Source organism: Ixodes scapularis, unplaced genomic scaffold (genome assembly GCF_016920785.2).
Source record: "Ixodes scapularis isolate PalLabHiFi unplaced genomic scaffold, ASM1692078v2 PGA_scaffold8__174_contigs__length_109621045, whole genome shotgun sequence".
Taxonomy (NCBI): domain Eukaryota; kingdom Metazoa; phylum Arthropoda; class Arachnida; order Ixodida; family Ixodidae; genus Ixodes; species Ixodes scapularis.
This window is the reverse complement of record NW_024609883.1, coordinates 50995724-51015638: the sequence shown is the minus strand read 5'-3', so window position 1 is coordinate 51015638 and position 19915 is coordinate 50995724. Positions and strand designations below refer to the sequence as shown.

The 19915-nt window shown below is 47.5% G+C and overlaps 1 protein-coding gene across 1 annotated transcript in view; it reads left to right on the top strand.

Annotated features, from left to right (window-relative positions):
• The first annotated feature begins 601 nt into the window (after nucleotides 1–601).
• Nucleotides 602–19915, top strand: part of LOC120841486 (ficolin-3) — a 31745-nt gene continuing 12431 nt past the window's right edge. The window contains exons 1-4 of the mRNA XM_040212390.1: nucleotides 602–743; nucleotides 10763–10893; nucleotides 12899–13004; nucleotides 13909–14079. Of these exons, the coding sequence (XP_040068324.1) occupies nucleotides 602–743; nucleotides 10763–10893; nucleotides 12899–13004; nucleotides 13909–14079 (550 nt within the window). The remainder of the gene's footprint in view (nucleotides 744–10762; nucleotides 10894–12898; nucleotides 13005–13908; nucleotides 14080–19915) is intronic.

Genomic DNA, 19915 nt, shown 5'->3' with positions numbered 1-19915 from the left:
TAGGACAGAAACGCCTCTGCAAAGTCCCGAACATTGCAAACATATATTGTTTTTTAACCCCTTTAATTGTAAACGTGATTATCAAATTGGTGGTTCTTTTTTTTTTTTTTTTGTGGCAAACAAATTAGGGGCATCTGGTACACTCTAGCGGAGGACAAATGATTAATTTGGACCAATGGGGATCTTTTGCCGTGCCACCAAAATCTCTGTTGCACGGCGCCTCCTGCGCAATAAGCCTTGGTAAGGCGAAACTGAGTATAACAACAATGCAGATTGTTCGGCTAGTTGGTACTGGGAATTCGACGCCATGATAGCGCTTGAGACGAGGACCAAAGGGAGACTAGCGCTCCGTGTTCTCTAGTCTCCCTTTTCTAACGAAGTCATCGTTAGCTCTCGGCTGAAATGTTCTATTGTGTTATAGGTCAGCGTAAACAGAGAAAAAGCGCTCTTCAAGTCCAAATTTTTGTTGTTCTTTTTCCGTCATGTTTGCTTGATTTTCCCCCTGTGAAATTCTCACACTATATAAGACAGGAAAGAAATAGGACGAGAACGTTGGTTACGACTTATACGAACCTCTGAATCGCCGACAAACAATTCCAACATGTTCGTAGTGGTCCTTTTCATACAGGTTGTAGCCGGGAACGTCTTTGCGGAAAGCAGCTCTAGGCGAGTTCCGGAAATAATGGAAAGAAGCGGATTATGGAAAACCTACACGATATTTGACCCCTGCAACTTGAAAAAACGTGAGACTACTTTTTTCATCGAACTAATTGTAGAATGTTTAACTAATGAGAATCTCTATAGTTGGTTATGGCGACACATCCGGCGTAACGTATGTACACTGGGTGACACTGTTATCACAACCACGAGATCGATGATCCTGGTAATATTTTATTTTGAAAGGCTATTTTCAGGCACCAAAAGGTACCACTTAAGGCCCGTTGAAGCCCTTGCCTTTGCTTAGGGGCGAGTTCTTGCAACCTCTTACGACAAGGGAACCTAGAGAACACTATGGAGCCTGTATTGAAGAGAGGGTCCATCTCAAACCGTCGGGAGCCTTTGCAATGTAATGTCGGACACCCCCTGCGGAGACTGGTAGCAAGTGCGCATGCGCGGGGATCTCGCGTGGCGAGGAACAAAGGAGGATGAAAGGAGGAGACGTTTGCAGACGATCAACGCTTTCGGGAACTCATCGCAGCTCGTATTGCAAACGCAGCCCATAAACGACGTTACCTCGACTGAGCAGTTGGAAGCTCCATGTAGCCCAGGCTCTCTAGAGAATACAATGGCTCGATGGCGCCACCTAGGAGACCAAACGAACTGTTCATCACAAAAGCGAAGGTTTTGCGGTATTTTCCAGATCAAATTACGCACTGTCAATGATACATGGTCGTTCATAACATTGTTAAAGGATTTTCGAGCCAAAAGAGTATGATGCGCGAAAGAGAGATTAAGTATACGGAAGTACAAGGTATTTCGCGCCGTCCCATGGAGTCGGAAGTGTGTCATCTCGTCATAGGAGATTTTAGGGTGTTTTAAGGCACACCGTCCTAGGCAGTCGTAAGTGTGGGAACCAGACTTGATGTTAGATTTCTAAGTGAACAGTTTTCAGCGAATCCTCCCAAGCTGCACGGCAATTCCTGGCCAATGTTGTGCAAGGGACGACGAGAAATCGGTCCCAACATGGGCCAAATGTACAGCTGTGCACCACAGCCCGGTTTCCGACAGATATTGGCGTACCGTCTTTTCGCGACCGGCCTAATATCGGCGCTATATCGTGCGGGTACTGAACGAATCGGACTGCCGCCGGGGTATTGGCAGGAAATTGCGTACAGCTCACACAGGAAGAGTAAAAACAGAGAAATAGGCGATAGACAGACACTCACAGTTCTTTCATTTCTCTTTTTTATTCTTTTTTGTGTGAGCTGTAGTCTATCTAACGCGCTCTGCTACCTGTACCTCACATTGCATATGTATGTTATGTGTCGGTCGTTGCATATCATATGAATCGCATACGTGGACAAACGGAATCGTTTTCGATCGCTTCCTCAAGTATATTACACCTTTGTCTATGCGGCTGATTCTCGACACGTTTGCGAGAGATACTTCGTTGTGCAACGGAAAACGATTTAATAAATACGTTTACACTATTGTTATGGGGAGCAAAACTCATAATTAAAATACGAAGGACCGTGGAGATTCAGAGAGGTGCAGGATTACTATCAGAAGGGTGCTTGCAGAATATATAAGAAAAGGAACACCGATCTTGTGTAATGTTAGATATTTGTATAAGCCGACTCGTGGTAGCGCAGGAAGCGCAAACAAAAAGTCGAGAATGAAGAAGGTCGCCCAACATTCAATACAACCTCTCTGTCAACGATGAGCATTTCTTTGTCGAAGTGCGTGCGACAAACACAGCACAATAATAGACCTATATTACCAACCAGCTTGACTACGCTACTGCTGCCGCAATACATCGAGGAAACTTCAGCTTTTCTGCATGTGCAATAATAGCCTTGCTGGAGTTCTGCCTTGGTGGAGCAAGAGACGGCACGAACCCTCGCATGTGCGGCCGTCTGCCTCCCGTGAACTAAATTTATGGCGGCGTCATGCATGTGGCAAACGCTCAGTGAGATCGGTCTATTGCCAAGACTCCGACGAAGAAAACCACCAATACCAAAAACGTGCATAGTTCTTTGGGTACTAGTGGCTTGGTGCAGTAAGCTTTACTTGAAGAGACGGAGTTGTAAAGCGTAATGTATTTTATATCGAGCATTTTTTTGGAAGAGAGGAAATAACAAATCGTGAAGTCAGCTCGGGCTTGACATTCAAATATGGCATAAAATGAATTTTGTTTACGAAAAAAAAAAAAAAAAAAAAACGGTAACATCCCATCACGACTGACAGTCACGGCACGACTAAACGCGGATATCGCTGGAACATCGCAAAAGGACTGGAAACCCCTCTACGACTAAGCGTAGATTAGGCCGGTGCATCGCAAATAGTGATGGGACGAACTTTGTTATGAGCCGAGATTAGGACCCGAATCTGGGGATTTGGAAAAGTTCGGATAACTGACCGAATCTTCTAGCGATTTGGACGTTTCGGATAGATTTGAAACGTTGACAAACCGCACCACCACACTCTTCAGAAAAAAATGTGAATATGTTTCTTACTCAAAGATATTTCTTACATGTGTATCATAGACCACCCGTTAAGCTTCCACATTAAGTTCGAAATTCGTATCATACAAAAGATTTAAGTAAGGAAGATAAGTACTTACTCAATCCTAATTCCTGACATGTATCGTTTTTTATTCCCACGAAATTCATTATCAGGTCGATGTAATGTCTCGCTGTGTCCAGTGTCCTTTCAGTCCAAAGGCTCCGAGCGATGTCCCGGGCGCTCGTGTTGGTAGCGCGAGCACTCCTTCGCTTCACCGCGTGGCTATATTGTATAGCGCAATACAATACATCCTCCCCCCCACCTTTTTTTTGATAAAATTTTCTCACAATGCAATTACGTCAGTTAAAAAAACACATTAAGGCACTTAAAAAAGTGACAGTCATAGTGTAGTCTTGTATTGCCGCTGGGATTCTCGTGGGATTCTCATATCGACTTACCGACGGTAAGTCGATATGAGTTTCCTCGTCCGAGTTGTCATCTTGCGGTGTGTATGGACTGAAAGACTCGTTTGTCGGTAGTAGATGTTGCCCGTTCCTCCGAATAACCCTGCCGTCCTCGGTTAAATCTTGGTACGACCTCGGGCGTGTCTTGGCGACGACTTTTGCCTTCTTAAGCCCGTGCCACAAGGGCAACTCGAATGCCATTTACAACGAATGGCATTCGCCCCAAATGTCATTCGACTGGTGCTACACGGCCTGCACGAATGGCATTCGCTGCAAATGTCCTTTGCCACCGAAGGAGTTCGGCGGAACTCATTCGCATTCGGTCACGGGCCAAATGTGTAGCCTCTACCCCAGGCCCCAAGTAAAAAGAACACCAATGTGATTACGTTAATCAAAGTATACCCGAACTAAAAGTTATTTATTTGTGTTTGTTTTTATGTATGCATTTTTATACTAGATTTGAAGCGCTGCTTGTCACATTATTACAAGCGGATACTCTTTAACCCAGTAGACACAGCCACTACGCCTTCGTCGCCATCTTTTTCGCGTTTCTTCTCGGTTTTGTTACGTTTTGTTCAAACATCTAAGTTTCTTCCGATGGAGCCGCAAGCGCCGCAAGAAACCACCTCTGGTTTTTTGTACCGCCAACGCGATCGGTGCACTGGGCGGTGCGCAGCGAAAGCAGCACCCAGAGCCCCGGAGTCGTTGGTCGTGCTGAATCCTGGACGTTCCCCACACCACGATATCATCCACGTGAACAACGGGCAGAGAGTCAAAAATCTCGTTCAAAGTCTTTCGAAATATTTCTGATGCGGTCTAAATTCTGAAAGGCAGCCTTAGAAACCTGTACCGTCCTAAAGAAAGAGCGAACGTACAAATCCTCGATGTTTCTTCGTCAAGAGGGATTTGGTGGAAGCCAGCCTTCGCGTCAGTCGGGTGAACACTTTCGTGCCTGATAATTCGGCTCTATATCTTCGCGTCTGGGCATTTCGTAGTGCTTCCGCTTAATGCACCTGTTGATTCTCCTTGGATTCACGCAAACTCTAAGTTTTCCGTTTTTTTTTCTTGGCAATCATGAGCGGACTTACCCGGTCCGTTGGCTCGTTGACCTTTGTTATCATGGCAGCCTGCTCCATCCTTTTGAGCTCGTCGCGCAGCTGTTCTCGTAAGGCCAGAGGAACGCGTCGAGCCGCGTGGACAGCTGGGGTTGCGCCGTCGCGTAGCACCATTTTTTGTGCGTTTAAACAGGTGGCTAAATTATTCCAGCAGTTGCTCAGAACTGTCAGTTGTTACAGAGCCCACGTTGCCGGCGACCAGCCGAAGACTTTCACTTGCCTGGAGACCTAGTAGCGCATGACGTTCTTTCTTTAAGACGAAGAAAGTGAGGCAGCAGCATCGGCCATCGAAGGTCACCTGCTGGTTGATGACACTCACACCTGCGCTCTAGGACCGCAAGATGGAACTGCTCCGGCGAAAAGGAGCCCTGGCCTAAATATTCCTGTAGACCTAGTCACGGCCGGACTGGAAGCGCGCGCTCTCTCATTCTTCTTACGGCCTTTGCAATTGGGGCAATCGCCACCTCCCGCCGCAATTCGCGGGGGGCGCGGTCACCTCACCCCTGGACCTCTGCACTGGACTACCCTTTGCCGTTTGCACAAAGCGCGTCTGACAGTGTATCTCAACGCTGTCGCAACTTGCGGCCGAGGTTTTTATAGCCTTTGACGCCTGATCCTTACGTTTTGACCCTCAGTCGCTATCTAATGCTCTTCTGATAAGCCCAAAACGGTGAATATTTGACGCACATCTCCGAGAGATTCCGGAGTAAAAATTGGTAAGTAGAGACAGTGAATGCGATTGCGGAAAAACTATACTCGTCTTTACCTCCAGGACTTCTGTTGCAACTCAAGAACAGGGGGAGACGGACCCCTTCTACATGAAGGAACTTTAAATGATAAATAATTCGTACACTCTCGTGAAACGTAAGCAAGCCCGATCTATCTATTGCCGTGGTCTGCATCATCATTTCATAGGCCGCACATGAAGTCGGTCAGCTGCTCTAAACGAGGGTGTAGTAGTCTGTACAATTTTCGCACAGTGCACATTACAGCCTAACGTGCTTCCTCGAGGGCTTGTGCACATACCCAGCTGATTTTTTGTTTCTGTCCGTCACCGTCTTTGCATGGTTAATCAGAAGTATTCTGAGGAACCGTTGCCAAAACAACAACCTACGAAGCTCGAACACCAGCGCAAAGCAGCTCGAAGGGACTCTCCGAGTGGGGTGAAGTGGGGTGAGGCGGTTGCGCCCCTGGCGGCAAGCAAGTGAACTACATACGGAGAGAAAACGCCATTGACACTCGGGCGATTGCAGAGGCCGCAAGAAGAGAAAGAGAGCGCGCACTTCCAGTCCGGCCGTGACCAGGAGGTTCGCTTGGGATCCCGTGTCAACTTTCAGCACCACTTCTTCGGCGGCAATGTTCGCCTTCACAGTCCAGTCTCGCTGGCTAATGAGGCTGTCAACTTGTACGCCGAGAATTTCGAAGTCGTCTTCTTCGTCGTTCAATTTACCGACTTCTGCCGTTTTTTTTACAGCAGGGTGCGAAGTGGTTTTTCGCTTGACATGCCCTGCAGATCTTCTCGTAGGCGGGACGGCTACGTGGCTTGTGCTCCCGGCCGCACCTGGAACACTCGAATTTCTTTTGTAGTCCTTTCGTTGTCGTCCTTATCTTCACAGGATCTACCCGTTCCTTTTTCCTCCCCCAGGCTTCATTTTGAAGCCCTGCTACTTCGGAGGCTTTGCTCACTTGTTCGGCCTTCGCCAACGTAAGCTGGTTGTCTCGCAGGAGTTGATTCAGATAACAACTTGGTCGCGAATCACCGACTCTGTCAGTCCTCCGAAGTTGCATAAACGCGTTTTTTCACGTCTCCAAGGAACTGCTCGAAGGTCTCTCCTTTTGCCTGGATCCTTTTCCGGAACATGTACCACTCGTAAATTTCGTTCTTTTGAGCGTCCCAGTAACTGTCGAACTTGTTTACGACGGTCTCGTAGTTGTTAGCGCTTTCCCCTTCGGCGAACGCGAAATTATTGAAGACCTCGATGGCGTCTTTTCTCGCAAAGCATAACAATAGCGCAGTCTTTGTATCGTCGCTTAAAGACTTGCCGTGCGGCCCCGTTACGGTGAAGCATAGCTCTAGCTTTTGCGTGAACAATTTCCAGTTCTGGCCTACGTCACCTGTCGTACGAAGTGGGCCTTGGGGTTTGAGGTCCATTTTCTTCACGCTGTTTCTTCCTAAGCGCTCATTTGTGGCGACGTGCCGTGGGGTGCTCCGGCCACTTCAGACACCATGTCTCGTTCTTTTTTTATTCTCACGACATCATTATCAGGTCGATGTTATGTCCCGCTGTGTCCAGTGTGTGTCTTTCAATCCAAAGACTCCGAACGATGTCCCGGGCGTTCGTGTTGGTAGCGCGAGCACTTCTTCCCTTCATCGGGTGGCTATCTTATTTAGCGTAATACGATACATAACGAAAATGTTGCGGCGTTATACTAAGCCATACTCGTATGCGTCCCCGAAGCACATATACCCCAAAAATCGCGCTCGGTGCCAACGGCGGATAGTGAAGCTCGTAGGTGCTACGCACCATATGCATGACACAAAACGACGGGCTACCCGTTTCTCTTCAGTAAGCCGTAAATGAACCAAAACTGATTTTTATTCGCGAGTGACAACCGTGCGACAACCGAACCTCCAAATCTTCCAAATATTCGTCCCGGAAAGTTCGGAAACTTACAAATTAGCCCAAATCCGAATCTCCGGTGATCCGCGCTATCACCCGTCGCAACTGGACTGGCAGCCACGCTACGACTAAGCGTAGACTACGCCGGTGCGCCGCAACGCGACTAAAAGGGTAAAAATGCCGGAAACTTTCTGCAAGGACCCCTGTGACTAGACGCAAGTTTGGCGGAATAATATCAACACGACATATCCAACGAGTCAAGAGATCCATAGCGGGCCACATACAAGGTGGCTCTTATGGCCCCTTCTTGCAAAGAGCGAGCGCTTGCCGAGCGGATTCCTGTAGCGAGATGCGAGGAATTTCTCCATGTGACTTTGGTTGATCTGGAGCCGGTGGAGGCGCCTGCGAACGGGACAACATACGACCCGCCCGCTGTCTCAACAAACAATCTTTTCGGCCGGAGTCCGGCCTTCGTCTTCCTGACTCCGGCCAGACTCCGGCCGAAACGTCGAAGAATAAATTCGTCCGTTGTTGCTGTTTTCATTAAGGGCTTTTTCTTCTCAGTTATATACCCCCGCCTTCGGCCACCCGCCACCATGCCCGTTGTATATATATATATATATATATATATATATATATATATATATATATATATATATATATAACATCTGGTTGCACGTCTGCTCACTGCAGCACGTTTCGTTGGCGCAATCCAAGACCGAAATTGCGGTCTTGGATTGCGCATGGCGATGAGGCACACGCACAACGTGGGGCATGCAACTCTAACGCAAACGCACAGCGCTTGCGTTTGCTTCTATGCGCAAAACTACAACTCTCCGGTAAGGTACAATCCCATACCGGCTGCAGCACTACGTTGGGACAGTGAAGAGTGTTGTTTACATTCGGAAATGACAATTCAATAGCCATGATCGCGAGCAGTTCCGCCGTGTCCGCTGAGCAGGAGGATCGGGGGATCCTCACTAGGGCGCTTCCCGTTTCCGCCGCGGGAAGGCGAGAGTCGAGCTGGAGACGCGAATAGGCAAATTAAGACTACAAAAACAAGCAAAAAATAACCTCCTTCATGACGTCCTTGGTTGCTTGAGTGGCCGGGAACTAGCTAGAGAAGGGGTCGTGAGCTCAGCGAGCGCTCACGGCTGCCGCACTCCGTGTCGACGGCTCGAGAGGGCGCTACTACAGCATGTTCTGGATAGGCTGAATGAAGCGGGCAGCCAGGGCGGCTCGCATTGCATTAGCTCCGCGATTAAACACTAATTCGGCATGACACTTTATTAGCCACGAACAACAGCAAACAAGGGGTAAAGATCAGTTCAGAACGGGAGCCATTTCGCGCTTCCATGCCGCCAAACGGCGAAACCGCACGACAAACCTGCTCGTGAAGGCCTTCGGAACACTCGGAACCGGTCGGATCCTCGACCGCAGCGTCGCCGCGTACATCCGGGATCTTTCTACGGTCGCCGGTCGTCGGCGCCTGATCCCACTACACCTTTCTAGTATGTGCCGCCTTTTTCACCGCTTGGTGACGGGTATGTCGACGGGTCATTTCTTGTTTCCGTACTTTATAAACTGCATTTGTTTCTTTTCTGATCTAAAATACTAAAAAATAAAAATACTTTTTATAAATAAATGAAACGGTTCGCGCCACTTATATTTTGTTTCGACTAAAAAAAAGCTTTTAGCGGCTCTGACCAGTAGTAAGCCCAGGACCAAAGACGTCACATATCGCGCGCTTTCGGTACCGCGGGTCGCCCCCGTAGGTGGAGGTGGTTTCCGCGTCGTCCGGTTAAAATATGACGCGCTGATATTTAGTTACTCTCTCCGTGCCCGCTGGCTTGCCCGAACCCCAAGAAACGTTAAAACAGCAAAAAAAAAAAAAAAAAAAGTAGACGCTTAAATATGATTGCAGGGATTTTATCAGCTTTATTGGTACACCATCTGCACCGATAGATATACCCGTTGGAACTCAGCAGTCTGCTATTTTCCATTCTTTTTGTCCAATAGCTGATAGCGTGCGAGCAACTCCGAGCGGACGCTCCACGGAACGGTGCCCACGGCGTTGTGTAAAACTGATAACAGGTTTTGATCTATCGACGTTGCTCAGCACAGTCTCCGGGCGTCGTCATGTTTAGAATAACAACGCGAAAAGCCAGGTATTGATCGAAGTCTCGCCACTATAGTCAGTTACAGGTTAAGAAGGTAGCGGCAAATGCCCCTCAAAGGGAATCAGATATCCCTCCGCCACCTCCGCATCCAATAGCGTCCCACCGTTTCCGTGACGTCGCGGCCAACGCGTGGGGAGGGTCTTGCCTTTCTTTACATATTTGCTTTATCTTTCGACTTTGACTTAGCATTGTGTAAGCCACGAGAGGGAGATTAGAGTTTTACCCCACCGACGGAAACAAATACGACTTTCGGGGATTAGCTTCCCCCCTCCGATGGATACAAAGGCTGCTTTCAGGGGCTCGGTTCCCCGCTTTCTGGAAAAGTGGGATCGGAGACAAGTGGGAATCCATTGAAGCGGAACAAGGAGCGTTTCCAGTGAACTCTTCTTTCGACTGCGGAGAGATTTGAAACGGGCGCATTACGCTTGTGGGAGGAGCTTCTCCTACCTTCTTGACCTGTAACCGACTATAGCACTTTCGGAGTCTCTATTGTTATATTTCCAGGTGGGAGGTGTAGCCCGCTCACAATAGATCCTTTCCGAAAGTCAGTCTACTCACATTGTGCAGAGCCGAACCCGACGCTGTAACGGTAGCGCTACACAGCTCCTCCACAGCAGAAAAAGCGAATGTCTTCGAAAGCATAGAGCAGAAAGGGGGAAATAAGCTGTTTCTTTTACGTCACCTTAGATTCACGAAATTGAGGGTCCTTGATTCAGCCGAGCATGATCTCCCGTCACCGCATTTAGAGCGGAAATATCTTGGGCCCGTTGGGACTGCTACAAGGTGACTGACTTTTGAACAGAGTCTATTGCCGTGAAAATAAATTTGTTGAATCTTGTCATCAATTGTTATATCTATCTAAATCGCAGCATTTGTACTTCTGAAAATGCCTTCACCATCTACGTAAAAAAAAGAAACCGCGTCAATCTCTTATTACGGCGTTATTACGTGTTTTCGATGCCTTTGAGAGAATAAAAAGTCATGTTTTAAGGTTGTCAGTGGCCCTTAATACTGAGAACTTATGTCTACGATTAGCTTTACTTTTTGTTTTGTAAGTAGAAAAAGCGCTTTCGAGTGTTTCCCCTTGCAGCTCTGACCATTTGTGACGTTGGCAATCACCGTGGCGCACCAGCGAACGCTTCACCGCCGGTGTCTGCCACAGTCCACCTTTTTGCAACATTGATAGCAACGTTTGCTTCACGCTTTTTTCTTTGCAGCTGGGAAACGAACAGTAAGCTGTGCCCAGTTAAAAAGAGAGGGAAATCATGAGAGCGGTTATTACTCGATCGCTCCTCACAACCAATTCCTGGTGTGGTGTGACATGGATACCGACGGCGGCGGATGGACAGTAAGTGTCGCCACTTATTGTAGGTATCCAGATTCACAGCGAAGACAAAGCGCGATTTTGTTCTTCATTTTGAGAGAGAGAGAGAGAAAAAAAAAAGGTTTACCAATTTCGACGAAAAAGTGCAACAATTACGACATTACAAGAAGATGTAACGCGTTATGTTTATTTCGTTTATCTAAGTAAAATTACAGAAAAACTCTAGTACGCCAACTCGACCGTGCCGTCGCAAAGTATAGAATACTGAGTACTTCCCAACCCGAAGCCGCAATGGCGAGTATGGAAACCGCATCACTAGGTAATCCGCACATTTGCAGCGAAAGAGTCAGTTCATTTAATTATCTGTAAATCTTGTCGTCCGTTCATTTGACGTCCGAGACAATGTAATAACCGATATTAGATATGGTTGGCCATGTAGTAAAACGAATAGATTTCTTCTCTGACAGGTTGGGTGTCTGCATTCCTTTTGCTAAATGCTCCTTCTATAGCAGGGATGGCCAAGCTGCGGCTCCGAAGCCGCATGAAGGTCTTTGCGTGTTCAAGTGCCTTTGTTTTCGTCTCACGCCGCTCCTGCACTTGGCCTTTCTTCTTTCGAGCGCGGACAGCTACCGGCGCGATACGACAAGAACATTATCACACGTAGCTCGTACACGAGGTCTTATTGAATTCTAATTGACTCTAGGGGTTAGTCATCGATCTTCAAGCTTTGGCTGGCATGCCGTGAAACCGCGTCTGGCTCATTAATCCTACGAAGTGTTTCGGAGTAGCGGGTACAGACTCGACCAATCGAGCTCACGGACGTGCACAGAAATGCAAAAGCACAGGGAGACTAAAGTGAACTTCGAGAACAGTACACGACACACAGCAGACTATAATCGCAGAAATTTGCGTCGCACACACGGTCCGTCCAGACATCCCGCTTCACGAAGAGGGCGCCCGCCGCGGCCTCGCCCGTGCGTGGGCTAGAGCGCATTGTGCTATAGCGGCGATTGTGCCACACGTGCCGGCTGGTTTGGCCGCTTCCGCCGCTGTTTACCCCACGTTTCTGCACATTTGAAACATACTTTTCTCTATTTTTTTATTCTTCTCGATCAATAAGAACACTTTCTGGAGACAATAACGTAGGTTTCCGGAGTGTTACACGTTAACTGGCCTCCATAAAAAGTCTTACAGCTCTTGCCAACACTGCCAATGACAATATGTTTACGAATAACGCCACCGGCTGCGCGTTTTAAAGCATTTTGGAGCCAGCGGAGTTTGATTTGTTTTGGCTTGATTGAATAATATATGATGCCCTAATATTTAGTGGCAACTGCTTGTTCCCCAAGTAGCCGGAAGCACTTAATATGTGATAGCATGAATAAGGCAGGCACTCACGTGTATAATTAAAGACCCCAAATAAGGAAAGGAAAAAGCAAAAGTTCATTTTAGAAAGGCGGAGAGAAGAGCATCTTAACTTAAAGTGTGTTGCAAAACACACAGGTCAGTAAAAGGTTCTGCAAGCGCAACAAATTTCACAATGCAGCGGGTATTGCAATCCGAGACTTATAGTCGGCACAAGACCATGAAACTCCGGCTGTGTATATATCCCAAATTCTCTGAGGTCTAGGACGCATCGAAGGGTTTCAGGAAGGGAGCCAGAACACTCCAAAAACATCAGCAAGCACGCAATTATTAAAAAAAAAATATGCAAAGGCGCTCGAAATATTGCAATTAAGACACAACTACAACCGGAGCGCTGGCTAAATTATGAACAATGAGTCGCCTCGACCAGTGGTGTCCATCGTCCCGTGATATGTAGCTCGGAAATACACGTATGCGTCAAAGTGGGCGCCCCAGAACCCAAGACCGCCCTTGCCAGACGGCTTCAACGTGTCTGCGTGCTTCCCCGAACCGGGCGGAAGAGAAGCAGGTACTTTGGGGCGTAAATCTCTGTATTACGTTATGATAAGCATAAAGAAGCCTGAAGGAAGCTCCAATTCACGCTTACTCTTTAATCCAACTCCAGATAATCCAACGCCGGTCCGAGAACGAGAAGGGTGACGCCAGATTCGAGAGATCCCGGGAAGAATATGAAAGAGGATTTTACGGAGACGTGTCTTCGTACTGGATAGGTAAGTTATATCAATCTCTGTGTATTTGCTTCTTCGAAAATGGCACCAGCCAATGATAACGAAACATGCCTAGAATCCTGTGAAACCCCTGTGAACGGAGAATATGTACACACGTGTCAAAGTGTCACTTGCCATCGTGACGTCACGTCACATGGTACCGTAACACGATGTGGTAAACCTTCCCGCTGGATATAGTGCGGAACGTGTAACGTCCGTCACGTTGTATCCGTCAGTTACGTTAAATATTTCTCTACAATGACCCCCAAACGAAAGAAGCAAAAAAAAAAAAAAGGTCTGTACGGAAAGGTATTATTCCTTAAAAAAAAAAACTAATAAAGAAAACAGATTTTTGCATTGATCAGAAAATAGGAGAAGTAGAATCGTATTTGACAAGCATTTGCATCTTGATCAATAGCACAAACAATTATAGAACTATAATTATCCAACTTTTATATTCTCCCACTGCTACGGGAGCGTGTTATTATATGAAGTCTCGTGAATTTAAGAGACATGTGAATCACTATCCTTTTAGTCAAATATCTTTTTTTTTCTTCCAAATTTACTGTCTTTAGATCGGTTTGATCTAGGCTTCCAGTTAACGCCAGGTCAGTAATGTCAGTGAGACTTTGCCAACGATTCTGGGCTTTTAGATTCAAAACGGGATGCCAATTCCTGCAGCTTTATTCACTTCACGGACCCCAGGCCAGTGAAGTTAGCGGGTGTTTACCAATGGTTGCGTTCTTTAAGGTTTCAAATGTGATATTGATTCCTGCAGCTTACGTTAGGAGTGAGCTTAGGCCTTACCTCAGACACAAAATAATCAATGACAAGAGCATTTACGAACTAGTTTTATATTGGTGTTGGTGTTTTTTCCCTAAACATATTTTTTTACTTCCCACCAAAGGAAACGACAATCTTCATGCCCTTACGAGCCATCCAGATAAAGCACAAGTGCTCAGGATTGAACTGACGAAAGAGAATGAACAAACTATTATTGTAAGATACGGCAAATTTACAGTCGGTTCCAAATACGACGGCTACGTGCTGACCTGCGGAGATTACTCGAGCCCTAACGGTAAATATTGGCACTTTCATCGTGCCTCTCGCATCGCCTACAGAGCTGCGTTAGTCGCTTTGTGCTGGAACTTGTGAAGGACATTGTGTATGAGGCTACGTACAAAATTTAGAACTTAAAACCTTACCTCAAAGGCTCAGTTAGGATTGATGTTGCGAACTCTAGTAATAGTATTGAAAACATTGTCTGTCACAGTGCTGGATTACGGAAAGGAGTTAAGCAGGGTGCGGCCGAGAACCCAATCTCCGAATGTAGAGGAGGGGGAACCATTATTTTGATGTGTTTAAATGTAACCAAAGATAATTAAACGAGAAGCCAGGACTTTGTTATAATGCAATTTCGTTTTGTTCAAGATCTACTGTAAGGGATTCAAATGTAGGGACTTGCCACCTCGCTGCATTTGCTGATGGGTTGCCGTGGAGACTTTTCTTCTGGTTTTTTATTGATCACTGGTAACTAACTGGCGACAAGAAAAGTCGCTTGTTATCACCTTATCTGAGCAGGAGCTTACTGCGCTGAAAGAAAAGCTCATGACGATCTTCGAATGACATGACCAGATACGCGTTTTCCGGCCAGTTGCGACCTCAAATCTCTACTTTGTTTATAGAAAAAAAAAAGGTGTTAAAATGAAGTTTGTTCGTCCCCTTCTGTGTTCCTGAGTCTCGGGTTTTATTACCATGAATCTATACCGGCTCGCTTGTTTTTTTAAGTATTATTGCTGTTAAAATGATAGGAACTGCAGGAGTTAATGTACCGCTATGACCGTTACTAGTACTTTACTAGCTATTCCACCTCAAACTCGAAACAGCAGTATACGCAGTTGTTACTAATACTAGCCAAGAAAGTCAGAATAGTAATTATTTTTTTTTTCATTGAAATTTTTTTAATAGAAGATTAAGGTGATTCAAATCACGATCTATACCGTGATTAAAATGTGACCTGCTTGTTATGACGATTTAAATCTAACCTTACCCGCCAAAGTAATCCCTATGTATTCTTAATTGGCCGTTTTTTTTAATTGATGCTTTCTATGTGCATTTGATTTGTTTTTAAAGTTAAAAATCCCAGAAGAATTCATATCAGGCTGAACACACGAGCAAAAAGGAGTGTTCTTTTGAACAAATGAGAGCGTTGAGCTTTTTTTCTACTTTATAATCCATCGTTAGTTCGGTAACGTCATTTTGCAATGCAATAAAAACGGAAAGTAAAAAGCAACTATAGATTATTTATTTAAGTAAAATCAATGTGTCATCTTAAAAAATACATCTAAGTGTTAATATATATATATATATATATATATATATATATATATATATATATAATACAGTTGCCTCGCGCATGACCGAGAAGGAACGCTTCTCCGTACATCTAGACGATTCGTGTGTACCCTTACCCCGCGTGTAAAAGATAAGAAGGCCATTTCGACCTTGCCTAGTTAATCTCGCCATAGCTCACTCTCGAACATTGTAGGTCGAATCTTTGAGGAACCGAGTGTAATATATGAGGAGTGAGTGAGTAAAGTCAAAAGTAAAATTGGACGTTTTAGTAATTTATACAGCGTAGGCTTGGTCTGCCAGTAGGGGCGACACTGGTTTACACTGTAGTTGAGCAATTTTGCCAGTACAGTACGACTGCTAACCTGGGGTCTTTAACGCGCTCACGCAGTTGTGATACACGACCGCACGCCGGTACGATGCTCATCCAGATCAAAAAGGGCAGGGCTCGAGCCCAGGATCCCTGGGTTCTGCAGCGCGAGCTTTCGCTCCACGCGCGTCGAGCTGGGTGTGCGCTTCAGCCCACTCGGCCACCGATCCCAATAAGTGAGTGAGTAGCCGTGCCTAGAGTGATTCGAAGTCGGTTGCGTTTTTGAGCCTCGCTTTTCTGGATCAACATTTTAATAATATAAGACGGTCTGAAACATTCGAACTTCATTCGTACGTTGCCTACTCCTGTCCACGATGATGTCTGCCGCACTGGGGCTTGCCCTGGTGCCCGTGAATCGACCATGGCCATGTCTACTAGGCCAACGCCACCTTCGCCACATTCCAGTCATCGCGCCTCCACTGATCAGTACAGTCTGCCTTCGTCCGTCTGTGGCAGCTCAATCGCTGAATCAGAAGACAGGGACACACCCATGAATAGTGCAGAGGACATCACTCCAGGTCAGCAATGCGCTACAACCTCTTCGCGGCGAGTCATTGTGCCATCCAGTGACATAGAACTCTCCGATTTTAACGACTTGGATTGGACTGATGTCGCCAGGAAAAAACGAAAAAAGAACAGCCCTAATTCCAGCCCAAGCGCTGAAACAGTCCGCAGTACTGCAGTAGTACCTGAAGGACTTACTGTTATATTTACGCCAGTCGAACAGGACCAAGTTATTACGTCGCTGAGCAGCCTGAGACTCTCCAATACTCTGGCGAAGACGTTCCCGGATTGCATCCTAGAGATCAGGTACAACAGCCGCCTCAATCTCGTTGCCGTGGACGTGAGAAACGGACAAACAACGCGAGGATTGCTACGCTGCACAGAGCTCTGCGGAATCGAAGTCAGAGCATACGAGCCTCTCCCCAGACACTGCGCCACAGGTGTAATTAAAGATGTGGACACTACGCTGACTGACGAGGAGATCACTAACAACTTAAGATCTCCTGAAAACAGAGTTGCACGTTTGCGACGGCTAGGTAAAAATTCGGCAATTAAGATCTCTTTCTGCGGATCTTCGCTGCCAAGCTTCGTCTACATTGGTCTTGTTCGGCATCCAGTTACTTCATTCCAAGAGAAACCTGTCCAGTGCTGCAAGTGCTGCCGCTATGGACACCGTGAGGCCTCCTGCAAGCACAGTCCTGTGTGCAAGCGCTGCGGTAACACGCACGAGGACAGAGACTCCTGCACTGCTCAAGAGAAGTGCGTAAACTGCGGAGCCGCTCACTCGGCTGCATCAACATCCTGTTCTAAATGGCAGCAAGAAAAAAAGACGAGGAATCATGCCAAGGAACACGCAGTCGATTATTATAGTGCCAAAGCTGCAGTTCAAGCATCCGACTGGCCCGAGTTGCCCAGAAAAAGTGAAGGGTCTTCTTCAACAACGCAAGACACCTTGACTAGCAAAACTGAAAACCAGCGGCTTGAGAGACCGACCTATGCTACACTAATCAAGCTTCCCAGAAAGGACGAACCAAGGGCACCCCTGACCAAAGAAGGGCCCAGTTCAAACGGAGTAAATTCACTCGAGGATCCGAAAACTACAGGGAGCGCGCCCACCGATCCAAGACAGCGCAGAACAACAAAACAGAGGACTCTGTCCGTTTCAACAGACACTGCTCCAAGCAAGGGGTGGGTCTTGAACCTTCAAGCAGCAGCAAACTTCGCCTGTAGGTTCTTGGAATCTGTTGATGCACGGGCCCGTAGCATTCTTACACTTCTTCAACTGGCCCTTCTAATTATTCGATCCTTGTAAATGGCGACCTGTAGTCCCCCTGCATCCACCACACCACGGTCCTCTTCAGACCTCACGGTATGGCAGTGGAATTGCCGAGGTTTCCGAAACAAACGTTGCAGTCTCATCCAGTGTATCCAATCGCACACTCCCCCACCCGACATCATCTTTCTACAAGAGCCTCGTACTCTTCCTAATCTTCCTGGATATGTCACGTGGCGCATAATGATCCTGATCAAGACCACCTTGTGGCAACCCTAGTCAAGCGCGTTCATACCGCTGTCGACTTAACCTTCGACAGCCAGGCCGTTCCACATGTATTACTTGAACTCCTTCCTGCAAATCCACGCAAGCGTAACACCCAATCCCTCCGTCTACTCAATACCTACAGCCTCCCTCAAGATCGTCATGCACGGTTTGACAAGTTGTTTGAAGCCGCACGCTGCAAGGGTTGCGCCACATTCATTGGAGGCGATTTTAACACTCCACATCCAACTTGGGGTTACCCTCGCGACACACCTAAGCTCCACACTCTGATTCAACAACAGAATCTCACTTTACTTACTGATTCATCGACACCCACACGTCTTGGAACCAGCGTTGCGCGAGACATGGGCCCAGACCTTACCATGTACCATGGCACTAAACCCTGCACCTGGCAGAACCTTGAGGAACAGCTCGGCAGTGACCATTCGATTCTTGAAACCCGTATCCAGACTAAAGACTTCACGGGGGAAGCACGTCACATCCGTATCACAGACTGGCCTGCCTTTCGCGCATGGTCCTCCTCTTATACCTCCTCCGACACACTCACCGATTGGTGCAGGCACTGCAAACCCGGCTTAACCGACACACGCGCACCCTTACTACCACTCCAGATGCACCGGATATAGACTCCCACCTGCTCCATTTGTGGGAAGCACGTCGTAGCCTAACCAAACGGTGGCGATGTCAACGCCGCAACAAGAAGCTAAAATTACGTATTGCCCAACTTACTGTTGATGCTGCAGACTATGCTGCCAGCCTTACTGATGAAAACTGGCACGCGCTATGTGACAATCTCAATGGCACGCTCGGTACCGCACGAACGTGGTCCCTACTCCGTCACCTCATACAGCCCGGTCAAGTGCACTGACCGACATACGCCGCAACACATCCCCTGGTCCTGACCAGGTCCGCTATACTCTCTTCTTTACAACCTCTCGGACTCGGACACCACGCAGCTTACTACCTACTTGAACGAGGTGTGGGATTCGGGTACCCTTCCCAAGGAGTGGAAGGAAGCAACAGTGGTTCTGATTCCCAAGCCTGGCAAACCCCTCTCCTTGGAGAATTTGCGCCCGATTTCTCTTACCTCGTGTCTGGGCAAACTGCTTAAGAAGGTTGTACAGCTTCCCCTCCACAAATTCCTTGCGGACACATCCGCTCTTCCTGACACCCTTTATGGCTACCGTAGTGGCATTTCTACCCAGGACGTACTGCTCCGTCTCCAACATGATGTTTTATACTCGCCGAGCACTGCCCAATATCGCGCCGTCCTTGCCGCAGATTTTAAGGGGGCTTTTGACAACCTCTCCCACGACCTGGTCCTTGAACAGTTGGCAGCCACTGGCTGCGGAGTAAAAGTATACAATTACGTCCGCAATTTCCTCCGTGACCGATCTGCCAGCCTCGTCCTTGGTCATCTTCGCTCTCCTTCCGCGCCAGTGGCAAACCGTGGCACACCGCAAGGCTCTGTACTTTCTCCGCTCCTGTTTAACCTTGCCATGCGAGGTCTTCCTCCCCTTTTGGATCAGATCTCGGATGTCAGACATGCAATTTATGCAGATGACATTACTGTCTGGGTAACGAAAGGCTCCCTCTGACACATAGAGACTCAGCTACAAGAAGCCGCTACTACCATCGAGCACTACGCCCGGCGTGGAGGCCTCACCTGTTCCCCCACGAAGACAGAATTACTAATCGTGACGAAACACGCGCGCGGACAGACCGACCTCCCCATTACCATCACATTAGACGACAAACCTGTCCCGCGTAAATCGGCCATACACTGTTAGCAAAAATAACACGCCCATACGTGTAAACCGTTGTCCCATAGCGGACACGTCGAAACGTGTTCGTTTTACACGAGGCCTTCTGTGTTTTTCGTCTACACATGAGGTGCTGTGTAAACTTAACATGCTACACCGTGTCTGCCTTCCGCTAAACCGTTTCGAGCGTGTTCCTTATGAAACATGGCGGCCAGCGGCCGAGAACAGGCGAGACGAGCCCAGCGAGCCGCGCGCCTTTCAGCCGAATTGAAAGCACACAGGGCGCGTTAGTTCTCGTTCGATGTCTTTTATACACAGTAAAGTCTCCAAGCGGCGGACGTAGCTACTTGCAAAGGTACGTACGTGC